Source organism: Schistocerca americana, chromosome 1 (assembly GCF_021461395.2).
Source record: "Schistocerca americana isolate TAMUIC-IGC-003095 chromosome 1, iqSchAmer2.1, whole genome shotgun sequence".
Lineage (NCBI taxonomy): Eukaryota > Metazoa > Arthropoda > Insecta > Orthoptera > Acrididae > Schistocerca > Schistocerca americana.
The window spans coordinates 414,007,331-414,025,832 of record NC_060119.1 but is presented as its reverse complement, the minus strand read 5'-3'; the positions used below and the strand labels follow the sequence as shown (position 1 = coordinate 414,025,832).

The following is an 18,502-nucleotide window of genomic DNA, read 5'->3' as shown; positions in this document are numbered from 1 at the left end:
CCCCTCTAGCTATCGCCCCGTTTCTCTCACGAGTAGTGTCTGTAAGGTTTTTGAGCGTATGGTGAATTACCGTTTAACGTGGTGGCTGGAATCCCGCAGTCTTTTAACACCTGCCCAATGCGGATTCCGAAAGCATCGTTCTGCAGTTGACCATCTTGTTGCTCTCTCCACTTATATCATGAACAATTTTCTCCGGAAACGCCAAACAGTAGCAATATTTTTTGATCTGGAGAGAGCATACGATACCTGTTGGACGGCAGGCATCCTCCGCACACTGTTCTCTTGGGGCTTTCGAGGTCGGCTGCCCCTTTTTCTTCACGAATTTATGGCAGAGGGCACATTTGGGGTGCGGGTGAACACTACTCTCCCGTACTTTCTCCCAAGGAAACAGGGTACCCCAGGGCTCCATGCTGAGTGTTGTACTGTTTGCCATTGCCATCAATCCAATTATGGGTTGTCTCTTTCATGATGTCTCGGGCTCCCTCTTTGTGGACGATTTTGCGATCTACTACAGCTCTCATCGGACCAGCCTTCTTGAACGACGTCTTCAAGGATGTCTCGATCGCCTCCACTCTTGGAGCATCGGAACCGGCTTCCGTTTTTCTCCCAGTAAGACCGTTTGTGTTAATTTTTGGCGACGTAAGGAGTTTCTTCCACCCTCCTCACATCTAGGTCCTGTCAACCTTCCGTTTTCCAACGTCGCTAAATTCTTGGGTCTTATGTTTGGCAGAGAACTGTGCTGGTCCTCCCACGTTTCCTATCTTTCGGCTCGCTGTCTGCGATCCCTTAACACCCTCCGTGTCCTGAATGGTACCTCCTGGGGAGCGGACCGAGTGGTCCTTCTCCGCCTCTATCGCGCCTTAGTGCGCTCGAAATTGGACTATGGAAGCATAGTCTACTCCTCTTCTCGGCCGTCTATTCTTCGGCGTCTCGACTCTATCCACCACCGTGGATTACGTTTAGTGTCTGGAGCTTTTTACACCAGCCCTGTGGAAAGCCTTTATGCTGAGACTGCTGAACCTTCGCTGTCCAATCGGCGAGCAGTCCTTCTGAGTCGTTATGCTAGCCATCTGTCTTCCATGCCTGCTAATCCAGCCCATGACCTTTTTTTCGACGCCTCCTTTGATGTAGGGTATGCAGGTCGCTCCTCTTCCCTACTACCACCGGGAGTCCGCTTCCGTCAACTGCTCCATTCTCTTTCCTTCCGCTTTCCTAAAACCTTCTTGACAACTTGGGGTACAGCACCGCCTTGGCTCCGTCCCCGGATCTGCCTGCTCCATGACCTTTGTCGATTTCCCAAGGATGGTACCCCTTCACTTGTTTACCATCGGGCATTTGCTGCTCTATGTGCACAAATGACGGACGCTACATTTATTTACACCGATGGCTCGAAAACATCGTTAGGTGTAGGGAGTGCCTATATTGTTGGCGACACCCCGAATCACTTTCGGCTTTCCGACCAGTGTTCGGTTTATACTGCGGAGCTTTACGCTGTTCTCCAGGCTGTCCACTACATCCGCCGCCATCAGCGGATACAGTACGTTATCTGCTCAGATTCTCTCAGCTCTCTCCTCAGTCTCCAAGCTCTTTATCCTGTGCACCCTCTGGTCCACAGGATTCAGGACTGTCTGCACTTGCTCCACCTGGGGGGCGTCTCGGTGGCGTTCCTCTGGCTCCCGGGACACATTGGTATCTGTGGAAATGAGGCGGCCGATATTGCAGCCAAGGCTGCAGTCTCTTTTCTTCGGCCAGCCATTCAATCGATTCCCTTCGCTGATCTACGGAGTGTTTTATGTCGTCGTGTTGTTCATTTATGGCACACGCATTGGTCGACACTTACCCATAATAAATTGCGGGACGTGAAAGCTCTTCCTTGTGCTTGGACCTCTTCCTCCCGAACTCGTCGTCGGGAGGAGGTAATTTTAACTAGACTCCGGATAGGGCACTGTCTTTTTAGCCATCGACATCTTTTAAGCGGCGATCCTCCCCTACTCTTTCCCCACTGCTCTCAGCTGTGGACGGTAAGACACCTTTTAATTGAGTGCCCCTATTTTAATCCGTTACGCTCCCATCTACAGCTATCGCCTGGTATATCGTCGATTTTAGCAGATGACACGCGCTCAGCCAACCGCGTTCTCAAGTTTATTAGTGCCAGTGAAATGACGTCAGTCATTTGAAGCTTTTTTGGGGGACAACCAACCCCTTTCTGTAGTGGATTTTTAAACCTTCATTCTGCTTTTAGTTTTTCCAAATTTATGACTTTCATTCCCATTGCTGCTGGTTTTCAATTTCGGTTTTTTACTGTTTCCTAAGTCACGGACCGGGCGCTAATGACCATAGCAGTTTTGCGCCCTAAAAAAAAAAAGTGCTACAATGGCGAGGAGTAATGCAGGGCAGGTATGTTTTGTGACAAGTGTCTTTCCACTTACACGCAACCCCCACCTCCTTGCGCACGAGCGCGCGCACACACACACACACACACACACACACACACACACACACACAAACTAAATATCACCTTTCATCATTTTAAGACTAAAAGTGTTCCAAGAAAAGTCATTTTACAGTTTGGTTAGGTGCTAAAATTGCAGATAATGTGGGGGGGGGGGGGGGCAGCAGATGGCAGGGGGGAGGAGAGGATGGGGGTACTGGCTAATGTCTGATTGTTCGCAGGGGTAATGGTCTAAACTTGGGAATCAAAAGATGTTTTTTGTTGGAAAACAACACACACAATAAACGGCTATAACATCTGACAAGGATCATCTTTGGTTTTGTGGTGGTCTAATGTTTACAGTGTGTGCTGCTTTTCTGTGTACTCTTAACCTTTGATTCCTTGTTGCTGTAGTCCCACCCAGTGATAGTTAAAGTTTCCTTCCACAAGAATGTCTTGTTTTATTTGTGTTGGGTTGATCATCAGTTGAAATGTCAGTAGTTGATAAGGACACAGTTTTTTGAGAAATTTGTGTTATTTGTTGTCCTCAGTTATGGTAAATTTTACTTTTTTTTGTGCACCTACAGAGAACATTTATTCCTCTTTCGCCACACTTCTTTTTATGTTGAACTGATTTTTTCTTCTATTGAAACTAATCATCCATTACCAACCTTTCATTTTTTTTCTAGTGGTGTGAAGTATAAGGATTACAGTAATTTTCACACTACAATTAGTAACCTACAGTCCTTCAGAGAATGAAATAACATAAATTGTGTTTATTTTGTATCATATTTCTATATGGCATGCACCTGAGAAAATTTTTAGTGTTATGCTTACTTGATTACCTTGTTGTACTCCCATGTATGTTGGGATATAAATGGATAATGTCACAGCTAAGGTGTGTATGGCAGGTGTTTGTTTCTGATGTGTACCTATTTTTATGATATGCAGGTTAGTGTGGAATGAAAGTTCTTGCCTGCCTGTAAATTTTTTTAATTTGGCAACATTGGAAAGGTGGAAGATGTGTAATAGGTTTATTTGCTTTCTGATTGTGTAGACATTTAAATATGAGTGTGTTACTTGAACGTTTACTGTTTCGAGAATATAATAATTATATTGTTATACAAATAACTGTTGACTAATGGAAAAAATTTTAATTTCAGGCAGATGAACGACCATATGACTGGTAGTAATTCGGGTTGGGAATTGAGCACTGCTAATAACACTATTCCTGAACTTAACAACAGACTACATGAACAGGATCACAAGATCACTGAATCATCATATAGGGTTTCTGAAACAAATTATACTGTACCAGAAGCTTCTTATAAAGCTACAGAGTCAAGTTACAAATCAAATGATGTGAACTTCAAGGTACCAGATCCCCCAAAACGAATAACAGACACATTTTATAAAGTGAATGACTCAAGCTGTAGACCTGACGCCAGCTATAAGACAGCTGAATCTGTGTATCGAATTACTGATAGTTACAAAGCTGGGGATACAAGCCACAATAGCATTGAAATGAATCACAGTGCACCAGATAGTGGTTATAAAGTGATGGAAAGCAGCCAAAAAATGTCGGAACCAAACTACAGACTTTCAGAGGTGAATCATCGAGTGGCTGACCCCAGTTACACTGTTAAGGAAGATAATCATAGGACGACTGATCCAGGCTATCGGATATCAGAAGCAAACCACAGACCTGTTGAACTGAATTATAAAGAAACTGATACAAGTAACCATCACAATGACTTAAGCCTTAAAATGTGTGAGCACAATCAGGTTGTTGATATGAACCAGAGATTTTTAGGATCTAGTCTCAGGGAATCTGAAACAAAATGTGAAGATAAAATTGGAAGAATTGAATCCACAGTAACAGAACCTCAGAGTAAATCTCCATCTCCTAAAACTTTGGTGAGTGATATTTACATTTTATTGTTCTCATGTTTTGTCATATGTAGCATACCTGTGCTACTTTTTCCTACATGCTATTGGTTTCTAATATTTTGTTGTCTTCATTAGGCCACAGACATTAATTTCAGCATCACAGTACATTGAATTACTTATGGAGTTAGTTCTCAGCAGTCAGTCATAATTAAAAACAGTACCATTCATAAATATAATATTAGTAGGAGATATGTAGTGTACTATTCTTCACTTAATCTTAATTTGACGCAGAAAGGAGTGAGGTATTCAGCCATTGAGTCTTCCACCACTTGCCCATTGTTGCAAAGAAAGAGAGAGAGAGAGAGAGAGAGAGAGAGAGAGAGAGAGAGAGAGAGAGAGACTTTCCATTGGGAAACTGTACTGTAATTGTAAAACTGACTTGTCCTCCACATCACAGTGAGAGACCACGATCTACTAATTATCAACTAAATAGTAGAAGCATTGAGCCGTTGACAGGCAAAAAACAAAATGAAAACTTGATAGCTTTCAGAATCGGTACTTCTTCAAGCTAGAGTACAGAGGCACATACATCAGACATTAAACAGTGATATGAATATAATAGGGAAACATTAGAAACATTCCACGCGGGAAAAATATATTTAAAAACAAAGATGATGTGACTTACCATATGAAAGCGCTGGCAGGTCGATAGAAACACAGACAGACACATACATACACACAAAATTCTAGCTTTCGCAACCAATGGTTGCTTCGTCAGGAAAGAGGGAAGGAGAGGGAAAGACGAAAGGATGTGGGTTTTAAGGGAGAGGGTAAGGAGTCATTCCAATTCCGGGAGCGGAAAGACCTACCTTAGGGGGGAAAAAAGGACAGGTATACACTCACACACAGTGCCAAGACCAGCAACAAACTGTCCATTCGCATGAACGGACACAGGCAGACAGTGTTTGTTGGTAATGAGGATAACCTGTGGCTAAACATGCCTTGGTGCACGGCCAGCACATCTTGGCACAGTGTTACACCGTCCGGGTTATCTGGATACTTCCCACTAACACCAACCTGTCAGAACTCCGGAGATGGGAACTTGCCCTTCAGTATATCCTCTCTTCTCGTTATCCGCCAGGCCTCAACCTCCGATAATTTCAAGTTGCCGCCGCTCATACCTCACCTGTCTTTCAACAACATCTTTGCCTCTTTACTTCCGTTTCGACTGACATCTCTGCCCAAACTCTTTGCCTTTACAAATGTCTTCTTGTGTCTGTGTATGTGCGGATGGATATGTGTATGTGTGCGAGTGTATACCTGTCCTTTTTTCCCCCTAAGGTAAGTCTTTCCGCTCCCGGGATTGGAATGACTCCTTACCCTCTCCCTTAAAACCCACATCCTTTCATCTTTCCCTCTCCTTCCCTCTTTCCTGACGAAGCAACCATTGGTTGCGAAAGCTAGAATTTTGTGTGTATGTATGTGTCTGTTTGTGTTTCTATCGACCTGCCAGCGCTTTCGTATGGTTAGTCACATCATCTTTGTTTTTAAAGACATTAAACAGTGACATACAACACTGTGTGTGGGATTGGGCGTGCAAGAAAGGGTTGATTCTGAAGGCTAGTGAGTTTTCTTTTGTTTTTATTTGTGCCTGCCAATGACTCAAAACTTCTGCTACCCAGGAGTGGTTTCCTTTACTCCTAAATTATTCAAATTCTACCAGAAGTTTCCTACTTTAACTACTGTATCTGTTACCTGATATTACTGAAGTGCTCTTTTGTTCTTGAATGACTTTTTCTGTGGATGCTTCAGTTCATGCCTGTAAAGCATGTATCCTTAAACTTTATACAGCCATGTACAGTTTCCATTAATTTATGTATAATGTGTGGAACAGTTTATACAAGTGAGAAGCCTGTGAGGTTGCAGAATAACTCTTGCGAAACAGGGGATTAGGAGGGGAAAACTCCACAGTGTTTCAACGAAGCAGGAGCTCTTCAGGTGCTCACTAGACTTACTTGAATGTCGAGTATTTGGCTGTACATGTAGACCTAACTTTTCCTCCATCTTGTCTTAGATTCAATGATGTACTTGTTCTTACCATACATAGGTAGGATTGGTGGTTTGTTTATTTGGCAGTACATATAACTGATATTTTGTTCTTAGCTGTGTGTTCAAAGTAGTGACTCAGGTATCCAGTTCATGAACTGGCATTAATTCTTTTGTAATCAGTATCATTCAGCAGTACAGATAAAAGATCACAGGCGGGAGAAGGCAGATGGGGTTTACATCAGCAATCAAATTCACTGTAATACATTAAGATCAGTTCACACTGGTATGAAATAAATTGGAGAAAATATCTCGTCTAATGGTTGTTGGTCCACTCTGGACAGTATTGCAAAAAAGTAGGGATTTAATTTCAGCATTAAGGAATCCTCTGTAGTGATAGTTACGTTTATTAAGAGTCAAAATACATTTGTGATGGATGTTACTGTCCCCACATGTGTGCCCCCCTTCCCTCCCCTGCCCTCACTCCCCTTTCCCTTCCACATTGGTATTATCTGTTTCATTTTGAAGAAATATTTGTGATAGGATTTTTCAGAATGTATGTGATGTTCAAATTCACGTACCAGTATTCCAAAACCAAAATAATATCCTTTCAGATATTGCTTCTCTTATCTGAGGAAAGACTTGTAGGTAACACATTATTTGAGGTACTGAGAATTACAAGAGTGCAAAGCACAGGCACAAAATAGATATCTGTGAAAATCTTACTTGTAGACAGGCCTCCAATCTACCCGCCTCCATATCCGAGGACGCTAATGCATGGTTCTGCGGTGACGCTAGACCAGGGGGTAAGCTGGCTCGAATCCTCGTGGTGGAAAAAATTTTCAGTACCTTTGTTTGGCTGGCAGGGGGTGGATAGGTGCTGTCGTTAAGTTCCTGATCTCCCGACTATACACCAATGCCCTGGTTTAAATACAAAACCTCTTTGCAGTGTCTCATAAAATGGGGGCATGTGACACTGTTGATGGTGATCCATGTGTCAAGTGGGGACGTCAAGTTTGGCGACCCCTTTGGTGCTATTCGTGATGGCACTTGGTTTCACCCTCTCCATTCTATCATCATCATCATCATCATCATCATCATCATCATCAACCAACACAAACATTACACTAACCAACACAAACATTACACTAAATCACACACACACACACACACACACACACAAACACACACAGTATTACATATATTGTAATGAGGCATGTTAAAAAAAACACTCCAACAGTCTTAACATAGTATATTTCTTTATATTATGAAATATTAATTAATATTTGGAATTATATTTGTTATTATAGTTAGTCCACAAAACATCCATATATAGGCTAGCTACATAGTCTTTTGACAGTTGGAAAGTTTGCAATTAATGTGAAAGTAGAGTCAAAACATAAGGAATAGATACTAAATGCTCCACAACTATAACCTGTTCCAACACTTTATGATGATCTTTATTGCCATTATTGTTAAGCACATTCTGTTGTTTGAGGTTCAGATAAAACTGCATATATATCTCTGATTATGAAGCGTTACTACAACATACTTCATACACTAAATGATGTCACCAACCCGAGGGAACAATTGAGCTATGCAGAGCGACAAAATTACAATTTTTGCTTTTGGCCCATGTGGAAATTAATATCTGAGAAATTTGTGAGGCTGTGTTCATGTATACAGTTTGAGCCTGCATATACAGATAAAGCTAATTCACCGTAGGATCAACAGGTGTCATGAGCAGACATACATGCCAAGATTTCAAAATTGATGACAGTGTGATGTAGGCCCTTATGATTCTCAGCACCTCCTTTCTTCTTGCAACTATCTCAACTGTGATGACAAATGAATTTAATAAAATTAAGAGAAATAGGTAACAAAATCACAGAATCAATCTGTCTGTGTTGTAAGTAATTGTACTGATAACTAATTAATATCAGGTAATGACACAGAATAGATCAAACTAGATTGCATCATGAGACACCAATCTCCTCTCTATATGATGATAAAAAATTCTCACAAAGAATCCTTGAGATGGTTAGACATTGTGTGCCCTTTCATCTTATAACATACAGGTTCATTGATTGGAGAAGTGTATGATTTAGTATACAATGTAAATTTCACTTTGCTCAATGAGCGGAAGACATTCAGTTATGTAGTTTCTTTCTCTAATTTTCTAAACTTCACAGAAGTGTACTAGCATAACATGATATAGTTTTAATCAGTCAGAAATTGTTCCTGTTCAAGGTCAAGACCATTATACTCTAATCTTACGTAATACTGGTCTAATAAAGCTTCAATTTTGGTTGAGAGACATTTTGTGAGGTACAGCCCTGCTTGTCAAAATCAACAACCCAGGTTCAGCAAAAAGATCTGACAGAGTCATCAGGAGGAAGAGGACGAAGAAGAAGAATAGAAACTGAACTTTTGGAGTTCTTCTACTCTGCAGTTGTGTTTTTCAAATCTGTTGTTCACTTCCATATCAGTATAGGTCAGCTTGTAAGACAGTATTCCTCAAGGAGAGTTAGATTTTCTGTAGAATAGCTATTCACTCCTAATAATTGACTATCCATGTACTTTTTTCTATTACTGTATGAAATTGCTGTGTAAATTAATCCACATCTTGTACGCTTTTGGTAATATAGTAGTAAATTAAATATTTTTGCTTCTTTTAAAAGTAATTCATTCCTGTGAGTGTTACACATTGCTGTAAGACTTCAGAGGAAACTTCAGTCTGTTGGTACGAATGTTCCCCAATCATACAGTCATAATTGGAGGAGACTTTAATCATCCAACAATCATTTGATAATTACAGTTGTGTAAGTGGTGCACATGGCAAGACGTCTTGTGATATATTACCAAATGCTTTCTCTGAAAACTACCTAGAATGGACAGTGGTGTGAGACCACTAATGATTGAAACTCATTAAACATAATGTCGACAAATAGTCTGACCTTTCCGCAGATGTCCATAATGAAATTTGTATGAGTGACTATGAAGTAGTTGTAACACCACTGTGATTACTAATGTGCAAAATTAACTTAGTAGGAAGATTTACATGCTTAGCAAGCTAGATAGAGAGGCAGTCATGTTATATCTCAAAGAAGAACTGGAAACATTTAGTTCTGGGCAAGAGTCTGTAGGACAGTGCTGGCCATGATGTGTCGAACTTCATGTGTGCAGCTTGTACAAGTCGTGTATGGGCTAAGGCCTGGCCTATTACTTGTCTTCACTCAGTCCTCCTTGGAAAAACATGAGTCAGCGTGACATTTCATTTAACATTGCTTGCAGCATTTTTTCAGTCAGTGCAACTCTCCAAGCTCGGCAGAATCATCGTGCCTCCGCTGTTTATCCTTTGCTATTTGCTTGTGGTGTGAAGGACATTTTTAGGTCCAACGGCTGTTTGCACAAAAAGCAGCAGTCTTAACAATCTATTGTCACAATCCTTCAAAATGAATGGGAGTGACAAAAGAGAGGGATGAGAATTCTGAATTCGCATAAGCAACGGGTACTGCATATTTGCTATGAAACAACATTACAATATCATGCAGAAAGAATTTAAAGATCTAGTCGACAATAAAAGTGTAAAAAATTAAGATTGACAGATAGGGTTCATTGTTCTCTACATCAAGATACGCTTTGTGCTAAATTTGCTGGCATGGAGCACGTGAAGAAATTGGTGGTATGATAAATAAAATTTCTGGAGTCCTCACATTATTCGCAAAGAAGGTTGGTCAAGGGAAATGCTTGGAAAAAATTTTACGACTTAAAACTTGCTATTGCTGACTTTATGATGGAAAAAGGATTGCAGGAATGGAAATTAGAAGATCCGAAACACATTGCAGAATTCGCATTTTCAGTGGATGATGATGATGATGATGATGATGATGATGATGATGATGATGATGATTAGTTTATGGGGCACTCAACTGCGTGGTTATCAGCACCCGTACAAATTCCCAACCTTTGCTCAGTCCAATCTCGCCTCTTTCATGAGTGATAATGTAAAGATGAGGACAAAACAAACACCCAGTCATCTCGAGGCCATTTTCAGTGGACTTGACTGCTCACTGTCCACAGTAAGGCATTGCAAGGTAACTTTTTTCTGATTCAATGGGGATGCATAATAGAAGGGAAACCTTCTCTCAAAGACAGTATAGAATGAAATTTTTCACTCCGCAGTGCAGTGTCTGCTGGTATGAAACTTCCTGGCAGATTAAAACTGTGTGCCAGACCGAGACTCGAAATCGGGACCTTTGCCTTTCGTGGGCAAGTGCTGTACCAACTGAGCTAACCAAGCACAACTCATGACTCTTCCTGACAGCTTTACTTCCAACAGTATGTCATCTTCTATCTTCCAAACTTCACAGAAGTTCTCCTGCAGACCTCGAAAGACTAGCCCTTCTGGAAGAAAGGATATTGTGGAGAAGTGGCTTAGCCACAGCCTGGGGGATGTTTCCAGAATTGAATTTTCACTCTGCAACAGTGTGTGCGATAATAGGAAATTTCCTGCCGGATTAAAACTCTGTGCCAAATGAGCTACCCAAGCATGACTTATGACACATCCTCACAGCTTTACTTCTGCCAGTACCTCATCTTCTATCTTCCAAACTTCACGGAAGCTCTCCTGGGGGGTGGAGGGTTATGTGAAGTTGGGAAGGTAGAAGACGAGGTACTGGTGGAAGTAAAGCTGTAAGAACTGGTCGTAACTTGTGCTTTGGTAGCTCAGTTGGTCCCACCCACGCACAGCAAAGGTCCTGAGTTTGATTTTGGTCTGACACACAGTTTTAATCTGCCAGGAAGTTTCGTGTCAATGCTCACTCCGCTGCAGAGAGAAAATTTCTTTCTTGAAACAGTCCCCAGGCTGTGGCTAAGCTATGTCTCCGCAGCATCCTTTCTTCCATAAATGCTAGTCTTTCAAGGCCCGCAGGAGAGATTCTGTGAAGTTCGGAGGGTAGGAGATGAGGTACTGGCGGAAGTAATGCCTTGAGGACTAGGCGTACCTCGTGCTTGGGTAACTCAGTTTGTAGAGCACTTGCCTGTGAAATTCAAAGGTCCCAAGTTTGAGTCTCGGTCCAGCACACAGTTTTAATCTGGCATTAAAGAATACCAGAGGTTTGATGCATTCATTGTGGCCTTGAAAGAATTACAGTGATAGTTTTATAAGTCCATTTTCAAGACTGTGTGCCGTTTCAGTTGAAAGCTCATTATGGATGTGCGGATGTCTTTGACCTACAAGGTCTTTTCGGTTAAAACTATCCAGGAGGTCTACATTGTCACATATTTGTGTGAAAGACCTTTTTTCAACTAAGAAACTAAATAAGTCAGGATTATGTGGCAACTTGAGTGTGAAACTCTGTGAAATTACCTGCGTCTGTCCGTATTTTGGCAGTTTGTACCACATAAAAATTACATCTTCAGCACACCAAAATAATTAAACAACACTCAAAATTTATTTGCATGCTCAGACATTGTGGTGTGGTGGTGGGGAAAACACGTAGCAGGGCTGAGCACTTTGGCACTCAGGCCAGGGCTCATCCTACGAGTTGAAATCTTGGCCGCTTCTGGTGTAGGAGAAGTATATGGCTCTAGTATAAAAGAACAGTTTAGCATGCACTGGATAGATATGTACCTAGTACAACAGTTCTGGAAGGGTGGAACATTCCATGGTATACAATTTTTGTAAGCAAGCTGCTAAGGAAACAGTGACTGCCGCATAATAAGTTTTAGTAATAATCATAGAGCTATAGATTGAGAGATGCTGATTGAAGCACATTAGGCTGGCAAGAGCACAATGGGTGAAGCCTTCAATGAGCTCTATACCAGAATATTACTGAAAGAAATTCCGATCATTCTTAAAGGTTCTCAGTGGCACAAAAGTTGGTTTCCAGGTACTCGTGGATGATACAGTAACTGAAATTGAGAGCAGAAAAGCAGTAGTAGAAATGCTGAATTTCATTTTCAAATTTTCCTTTATGAAGTAAGATGGAAAAGTACTATCCCAGTTTACTTCTTGCACCGCTGCGAAGATGAGTACTATAGCTATTAGTGTCCTTGGGGTTCAGAAATAGCTAAAATTGTGCAAGGCTCTCGTTTGGAAGGTAGGAGACGAGATACTGGCAGAAGTAAAGCTGTGAGGACCGGGCGTGAGTCGTGCTTCGGTAGCTCAGATGGTAGAGCACTTACCCGCCGCACACTCCGCTGCAGAGTGAAAATCTCATTCTGGAGACAAGTCATAACTGTCTGCAAGGAGGGTAGCGTAAGTTATCCATAAAACTATCGCCCTACTACATTGACATCCATCTGTTGTAGAATCCTAGAACATATTTGGAACTCAAACATAATGAGACATTGTAAAGAGAATGATCTCCATGTTAACCAGTGTGAATTCTGAAAACAATGATACTGTGAAATTGAACTTGCACTTTTCTGAAACATCCTGTAAGCAATGGATCAAGGCAATCAAGTGGATATTTCTTGACTCCTGGAAAGCATTTGACTTCATATAACACTAGTGATTATTAGTAAAAATATGATTATATGAGGTATAAAACAAAATTTGTCACTTGATTGACGATTTTTTGATAGGGTGGATGCAGCATGTTACTGTAGACAGAGCATCTTCGACAGAAGTAGAGGTAACTCTAGGTGTGCCGCAGGGAAGTGTGTTGGAACCCTTGTTGATCTTGCTGTAGACTAATGACATCGCAGATAATATTAAAAGTGACATTGGATTTCCTGCAGATGATTGTTGTATATAATGAAGTTCTGACTGAAAAAAAATTTGCAGAAATATTCAAATATTCAAAGGCAAGCAACTTGCTTCAGAAGTATAGAAATGAAAGGTGGTGTTTCACAAGTAGATTTAGTCAATTCATACAAATATCTTCATATAACAATTTGTAGAATCTGAAATAGAATGATAACATAGGCTAGTAGGTAAGCAGATGAAAGAGTTCGGTTCATGGGCAGGATACTGGTAAAATGCAGTCAATGTACAAAGTTTGGATGGTAGGGGACAAGGTACTGGCAGAATAAAAGTGGTGGGGATGGATCGTGAATCATGCTTGGTAGCTCAGATGGTAGAGTACTTGCGCGCGAAAGGCAAAGGTCCCGAGTTCGAGCCTCGGTCCAGCACACAGTTTTAATCTGCCAGGAAGTTTCATATCAGCGCACACTCTGCTGCAGAGTGAAAATTTAATTCTACAGAGGAGACAAATTTCAAATCACTTGTGCATCCCATCTTTGGGGGAGGCCAAGACATTCGGATCATGGAATTACTTCAGCCTTTGTACACTTTTAATAGTCCATTAGGATAATATAATGTGCAAGTAGTAAGGTGTACTACTTAGACAATTTCGAGAAAATCCCAAGAGGAGAGTCACATATCAGAGATGTACCTATGCAACGCCGAGCACAAGCCGGCAGCATTTGTGTGTTTAATGTTTAAGCACCATAATTGGTGGCTTGCTGGATCAAGTCCTGCTCATGTTTTTAATATATTTTTTAAACAGTAGTGATATTATTCATTACATATTGCATTTAAAAGGCAATATGATGAGAATCCATGTATAATTAAATGAACTTTTATTGAATTTCCAATGTTATTTGGTTGTTTGACACTATTTTCCAGAAAATGTTGCCTGTTATGATTTCTGAAACCCTTAAGCCTGCACTCAGGAAAGGTACTGAGAACTGCTGCACATCAGGATGCTTTGATCAGCAGACACATGTTTCAATGATAAGGGACAGGCTTGTAAAGCCAAGTCAAACATTGATAAATAAAGGTGTAAATAACTTTCTTGAAAAATACGAGGAGTTACAATATGCCCGAATATGAGAGTAATGTATCATTAATCGTTGGATGTGCGTTCTTCATTACAAGTAGCAGGATGGTATTTTTCGTACAGACATTAAAACCATGAATTAAAACAGCATCTACTCCATTGAATGAATGCAGTTTTCCCAATTGCAGAATGAATTATCAGAGTTTCTAAGGAAAAACAATATTTTTAAAAATTTTGTCTTTAGTCACCATTTGGATGCAAACCATGTGCAGCACAACATTTTGTAAGTATCGATACCGAAAATTAGCAGTGTGAGATTGAATGTATTTTAACAGCATCTTCACGAGAAGCAATTTCTTGTTCATTGGCAATCAAATGTGAACAAGTTGAAGGTGCTTATTGAAGTTTTTAAGTTGCATAAGGTTTGTTATAATAACGAAAAATTAGTAAACATCCAAATAACGTTGGGAATCCAATGAAACTTCATGCAAATACACATACTTTTTCATTATATTACATTTCAAATGTAATATAAAGTAAATAATATTACTAGTGTTGAAAAAATATAAATAAAAAAAGAACAGGACTCAATCCAGGTATTCAATGATTACGGAGCTTGAATGCTGACTACATGACCGCCGCCGGCACATGCTCAGCTTCACAGTGCACCATTACATCACTGATGTGTAAAACTTCCCCATGCAATATTCTAAAATCACCTAAGTAGTATGCCTTACTACTTGTCCGAATATTGTGGGCCTTCCCTTGTTAGAATATTGCTCAAGTCTGTGGGGTCCATACCAAAAAAGACTTAACAGGGAATATTCAATTTATACAAAGAAGGGCAGCTTGAATGGTCACAGGAGAGCATAATGGAAGTACTGAAAAATCTGAATTAAAATTCAGGTAGAATGTAAATAATTCAGGAGTAAAGTTTGTTGTTGTTGTTGTGGTCTTCAATCCAGAGACTGGTTTGATGTAACTCTCCATTCTACTCTATCCTGTGCGAGCTTCTTCATCCCCCAGTACCTACTGCAACCTACATCCTTCTGAATCTGTTTAGTGAATTCGTGCCTTGGTCTCCCTCTACAATTTGTACCCTCCACACTGCCCTCCAATACTAAATTGGTGAGCCCTTGATGCCTCAGAACATGTCCTACCAACTGATACCTTCTTCTAGTCAAGTTGTGCCACAAACTCCTCTTCTCCCCAATTCCATTCAATACCTCCTCTTCAGTTATGTGATCTACCCATCTAAACTTCAGCACCACATTTCGAAAGCTTCTATTCTCTTCTTGTCTAAACTATTTCTCGTCCACATTTCACTTCCATACATGGCTACACTCCATACAAATACCTTCAGAAAAGACTTCCTGACACCTAAATCTATACTCGATGTTAACAAATTTCTCTTCTTCAGAAACGCCTTCCTTGCCATTCCCAGTCTACGTTTTATATCTTCTCTACTTCGACCATCATCAGTTATTTTGCTCCCCAAATAGCAAAACTCCTTTACTATTTAAGTGTCTATTTCCTTATCTAATTCCCGCAGTATCAACCAATTTAATTTGACTACATTCCATTATCCTCATTTTGCTTTTTTGATGTTCCTCTTATATCCTCCTTTCAAGACACAGTCCATTCCGGTCAACTGCTCTTCCAGGTCCTTCGCTGTCTCTGACAGAATTACAATGTCACCGGGGAACCTAAAAGTTTTTATTTCTTCTCCATGGATATTAATTCCTACTCCATTTTTTTCTTTTGTTTCCTTTAATGCTTGCTCAATATACAGATTGAATAACATCGGGGATAGGCTACAACCCTGTCTCACTCCCTTCCCAACCACTGCTTCCCTTTCATGCCCCTCAACTCTTATAACTGCCATCTGGTTTCTGTACAAATTGTAAATAGCCTTTCACTCCCTGTATTTTACCCCTGCCACCTTCAGAATTTGAAAGAGAGTATTCCAGTCAACATTGTCAAAAGCTTTCTGTAAGTCTACAAATACTAGAACTGTGGGTTTGCCTTTCCTTAACCTGTTTTTTAAGATAAGTCGTAGGGTCAGTATTGCCTCACATGTTACAACATTTCTGCGGAATCCAAACGGATCTTTCCTGAGGTCGGCTTCTACCAGTTTTTCCATTTGTTTGTAAAGAATTCGCGTTAGTATTTTACAGCTGTGACTTATTAAACTGATAGTTCAGTAATTTTCACATCTGTCAACACCTGCTTTCTTTGGGATTGGAATTATTATATTCTTCTTGAAGTCTGAGGGTATTTTGCCTGTCTCATACATCTTGCTCACCAGATGGTAGAGTTTTGTCAGGGCTGGCTCTCCCAGGGCTGTCAGTAATTCTAATGGAATGTTGTCTACTCCCGGGGCCTTGTCTCGACTTAGGTCTTTCAGTGCTCCGTCAAACTCTTCACGCAGTATCATATCTCCTTTCATCTTCAACTACATCCTCTTCCATTTTCATAATATTGTCCTCAAGAACATGGCCCTTGTATAGACCCTCTATATATTCCTTTCAACTTTCTGCTTTCTCTTCTTTGCTTAGAACTGGGTTTCCATCTGGGCTCTTGATATTCATGCAAGTAGTTCTCTTTTCTTCAAAGGTCTCTTTTAATTTTCCTTTAGGCAGTATCTATCTTACTCCTAGTGATATATGCCTCTACATCCCTACATATGTCCTCTAGCCATCCCTGCTTAACCATTTTGCACGTCCTGTCGATCTCATTTTTGAGACATTTGTATTCCTTTTTGCCTGCTTCATTTACTTCATTTTTGTATTTTCTCCTTTCATCAATTAAATTCAGTATGTCTTCTGTTACCCAGGGATTTCTATTAGCCCTCGTCTTTTTACCTATTTGATCCTCTGCTGCCTTCACTATTTCATCTCTCAAAGCTACCCATTCTTGTTCTACTGTATTTCTTTCCCCATTTTTGTCAATTGTTCCCTAATGCTCTTCCTGAAACCCTCTACAACCTCTGGTTTAGTCAGTTTATCCAGGTCCCATCTCCTTAAATTCCCGCCTTTTTGCAGTTTCTTCAGTTTCAATCTGCAGTTCATAACCAATAGATTGTGGTCAGAATCCACATCTGTCCCTGGAAATGTCGTACAATTTAAAACCTGATTACCAGTATATAATCTATTTGAAACCTGGTAGTCTCTCCAGGCTTCTTCCATGTATACAACCTCCTTTTATGATTCTTGAACCAAGTGTTAGCTACGATTAAGTTATGCTCTGTGCAAAATTCTACCAGGCGGCTTGCTCATTCATTTCTTATCCCCGTTCCATATTCACCTACTACGTTTCCTTTTCCTACTATTGAATTCCAGTGACCCATGACTATTAAATTTTCGTCTCTCTTCACTATTTGAATAATTTCTTTTATCTCATCATACATTTCATGAATTTCTTCGTCATCTGCAGAGCTAGTTGGCATATAAACTTGTACTACCATAGTAGGTGTGGGCTTTGTGTCTATCTTGGCCACAATAATGCGTTCACTATGCTGTTCGCAGTAGCTTACCCGTCCTCCTATTTTTTATTCACTATTAAGCCTACTCTTGTATTACCCCTATTTGATTTTGTGTTTATAACCCTGTACTCACCTGACCAGAAGTCTTGTTCCTCCTGCCATCGAACTTCACTAATTCCCACTGCATCTAACTTTAACCTTTGATTAAGTTATGCTCTGTGCAAAATTTCCCATTTTAAATTTTTTAACCTACTTGCCCGATTAAGTGATCTGACATTCCACGCTCCAACGCATAGAACGACAGTTTTCTTTCTCCTGATAACAACATCCTCCTGAGTAGTCCCCGCCCCGCTCGGAGATCCTAATGGTGTACTATTTTACCTCCTGAATATTTTACCCAAGAGGATGCCATCATCATTTAACCATACAGTAAAGCTGCTGCATGCCCTCGGGAAAAATTATGGCTGTAGTTCCCCCTTGCTTTCAGCCGTTCGCAGTACCAGTGCAGCAAGGCCGTTTTGGTTAGTGGTACAAGGCCAGATCAGTCAATCATCCAGACTGTTGCCCCTGCAACTACTGAAAAGGCTGCTGCCCATCTTCAGGAACATAAGTTCGTCTGGCCTCTCAATAGATAGCCCTCCATTGTGGTTGCACCTACAGTACGGCTAGCTGTATCGTTGAGGCACGCAAGCCTCCCCACCAACAGCAAGGTCCATGGTTCGTGAGGGGGGAGTAAAGTATACCACGTACCAAATAGAAACAGCATTGAGTTGTCGAGAGACACACACAGAAGTACTAAAATTTGGTAGCTTTTGCATAAAATCCTTTGATGAGCTAGAGTGCGTGCTCACACACACACAC

The 18,502-nt window shown here is 40.7% G+C and overlaps 1 protein-coding gene across 1 annotated transcript in view; it reads left to right on the top strand.

Moving 5' to 3' along the window:
* The window catches only part of LOC124602110 (telomerase-binding protein EST1A), a 338,716-nt gene that overhangs the window by 46,768 nt on the left and 273,446 nt on the right, over positions 1–18,502 (top strand). The window contains exon 3 of the mRNA XM_047136296.1: positions 3,595–4,348. Coding sequence (XP_046992252.1) covers positions 3,595–4,348 — 754 coding nt within the window. The remainder of the gene's footprint in view (positions 1–3,594; positions 4,349–18,502) is intronic.